This window comes from Populus trichocarpa, chromosome 1 (assembly GCF_000002775.5).
Source record: "Populus trichocarpa isolate Nisqually-1 chromosome 1, P.trichocarpa_v4.1, whole genome shotgun sequence".
NCBI lineage: Eukaryota > Viridiplantae > Streptophyta > Magnoliopsida > Malpighiales > Salicaceae > Populus > Populus trichocarpa.
This window is the reverse complement of record NC_037285.2, coordinates 10,761,148-10,763,139: the sequence shown is the minus strand read 5'-3', so window position 1 is coordinate 10,763,139 and position 1,992 is coordinate 10,761,148. Positions and strand designations below refer to the sequence as shown.

The following is a 1,992-nucleotide window of genomic DNA, read 5'->3' as shown; positions in this document are numbered from 1 at the left end:
TCATGCTGTATAGCGTAACGGAATATAAGGCTGGTGAGTACTATTTAGGAGCACGTACAGCAATAGAATCTGTTTTTTGTTTGGTTAAGGGAACAGGCCATAATGCTCCTCGAACAGGTATCTTGGCATCTATTTTATTTTTTCTGGCTTGTGTTTTTCTTGTGTTAAACCGAAGCATCATCAATGTTACACTAGGATAACATCTCATAGATGCATCAAGACCCTCTTACATAATTTTTCTCCCCTTCAAAACTCTGCACTCTCTGCTGTTACAACCTTCAGATGCAAGAAAACATCCCAAAAAAGAAAAACAAACAGCAATTCCTCTCTTAGAAGATTAGATTATTAAATAAGGGCCAGGGTTTGCAGATCAGAAGAGGCTTAATTTCCAATTCTCTCTGCAAACCCATTTGGTAGCCCTGATCAAATGTCCTCTCAGACCCCAGATATCTCCCCTTCTTATGATAATAATGATGATATCCATGATCTCGCTTTTGCCAAAAGAAGGTGCTGTTGGATACCATGTTTAACCACAGATCCAGTACCGTCATCCAGTGGTACTGCTGGACCAGGATTTTGGCAAAGAATCAAGCCTGTAGACCGCACAACGAGCCCAGAATCATGGTGGTTTCGGGGATGGATGAGAATCCGGGATTGCTCAGAACTACTTGCAGGCCCCAGATGGAAAACATTTCTGCGGAGGTTTAATAAGAAGCCAGGCGGTGGCACTCAATACGGGAGATTTCAGTATGATCCTTCGAGTTATGCCCTTAACTTCGACCAGGGTTCAAGACGACGTCCCGAGGATGATGATCTTATGGACAGGAACTTCTCATCCAGGTACTCCCTCCCGCCTTCTCGTAAGTCATCTATTGATTTCGACAAGGAGGGGTTGTTGATCACATGATCACGAGATATGTTGTTCACCTTTTATCCTCAAAGCCTCGTATTCAAATCTTGAAAAGGGTAGCATGGAAAGGACAAATCAGAGGTTTTTCTTAATTAATTGCTTTGTTTGATGATTTCTTTTAGTAATTTTCTTATATATTTTTCATTATACATTAAGCATGTTTTCAGGTTTTTTTTTTCTGGAATGTGAGGAAAATATGAAAATCTCGTCATGTTGTTAATTTTTTACTTCTCATAGTTGGATGATCACCAATCTTTTCTTCCAAACCAATCCATTCCTACTCCTTATGCGCTTCTCTTTTGTGTGCCCTACCTGTCACGGATATATATATATATATATATATATATATATATATATATATATATGCGCTTTCTTGCAACCGAGTTGTGTGCCTTTCATATCATTTTGCGAATCCAACAATTAAATATGTTTTGAAATTTGCAGCTCCTGCGTTGCTTTCAGTGTGCGTACTCTTTTTATGCGAATACTGTTTGCTTTGATACGCGGAGTGACGATGATAAAATTGTAAGAAATCTGTATAGATTATATAGGAAACACAAAATCCAGCAGCTATTAATGTTATGCTGGACATGACTTTTGAATTATAACTTTAATTTTGAATTATAATTCAAAAATTGTTTTTTCTTTTAATAATTAAGGATAAGAATAAGTTAAAGTGCCTTTTGTCACGTGAGACTATGAAATTAAAATCATCATCTTAGAGAATTATTAAATGAATTAATCACGCTTTAAAAATCGATGTTATTATTATGGCATCCTTTCAAATGATAAATAATATTTATTATATATTTTCTTCAAATTTTATTCTAGCATGCTAAATTATTTTTAGGCTTATTTTAATTTGTGATTTATTTTATTATATTTATTTTTAATAGGACGTCAAAGATTTTGACATTAATATTTCATCGGTATTTGATTTGGACAAAAACAATTGACATTAATCCCTAATAATAGGAGATTTCATTAATTTTTTATTTTTTACAAAAAAAATGATATTAATCCCTAGAAATAGAAGATTATGTTGATTTTTTTTTGTAAAAAAAATTGATTTTAATCTCTAA

At 34.1% G+C, this 1,992-nt stretch overlaps 1 protein-coding gene across 1 annotated transcript; it reads left to right on the top strand.

Annotated features, from left to right (window-relative positions):
* Window positions 1-427: 427 nt before the first annotated feature.
* LOC18094077 (uncharacterized) lies at window positions 428-907 on the top strand. Its single transcript, XM_006368241.2, has one exon. It carries the CDS (start codon window positions 428-430, stop codon window positions 905-907), a length of 480 nt encoding a protein of 159 aa, XP_006368303.1.
* The last annotated feature ends 1,085 nt before the right edge of the window (window positions 908-1,992 follow it).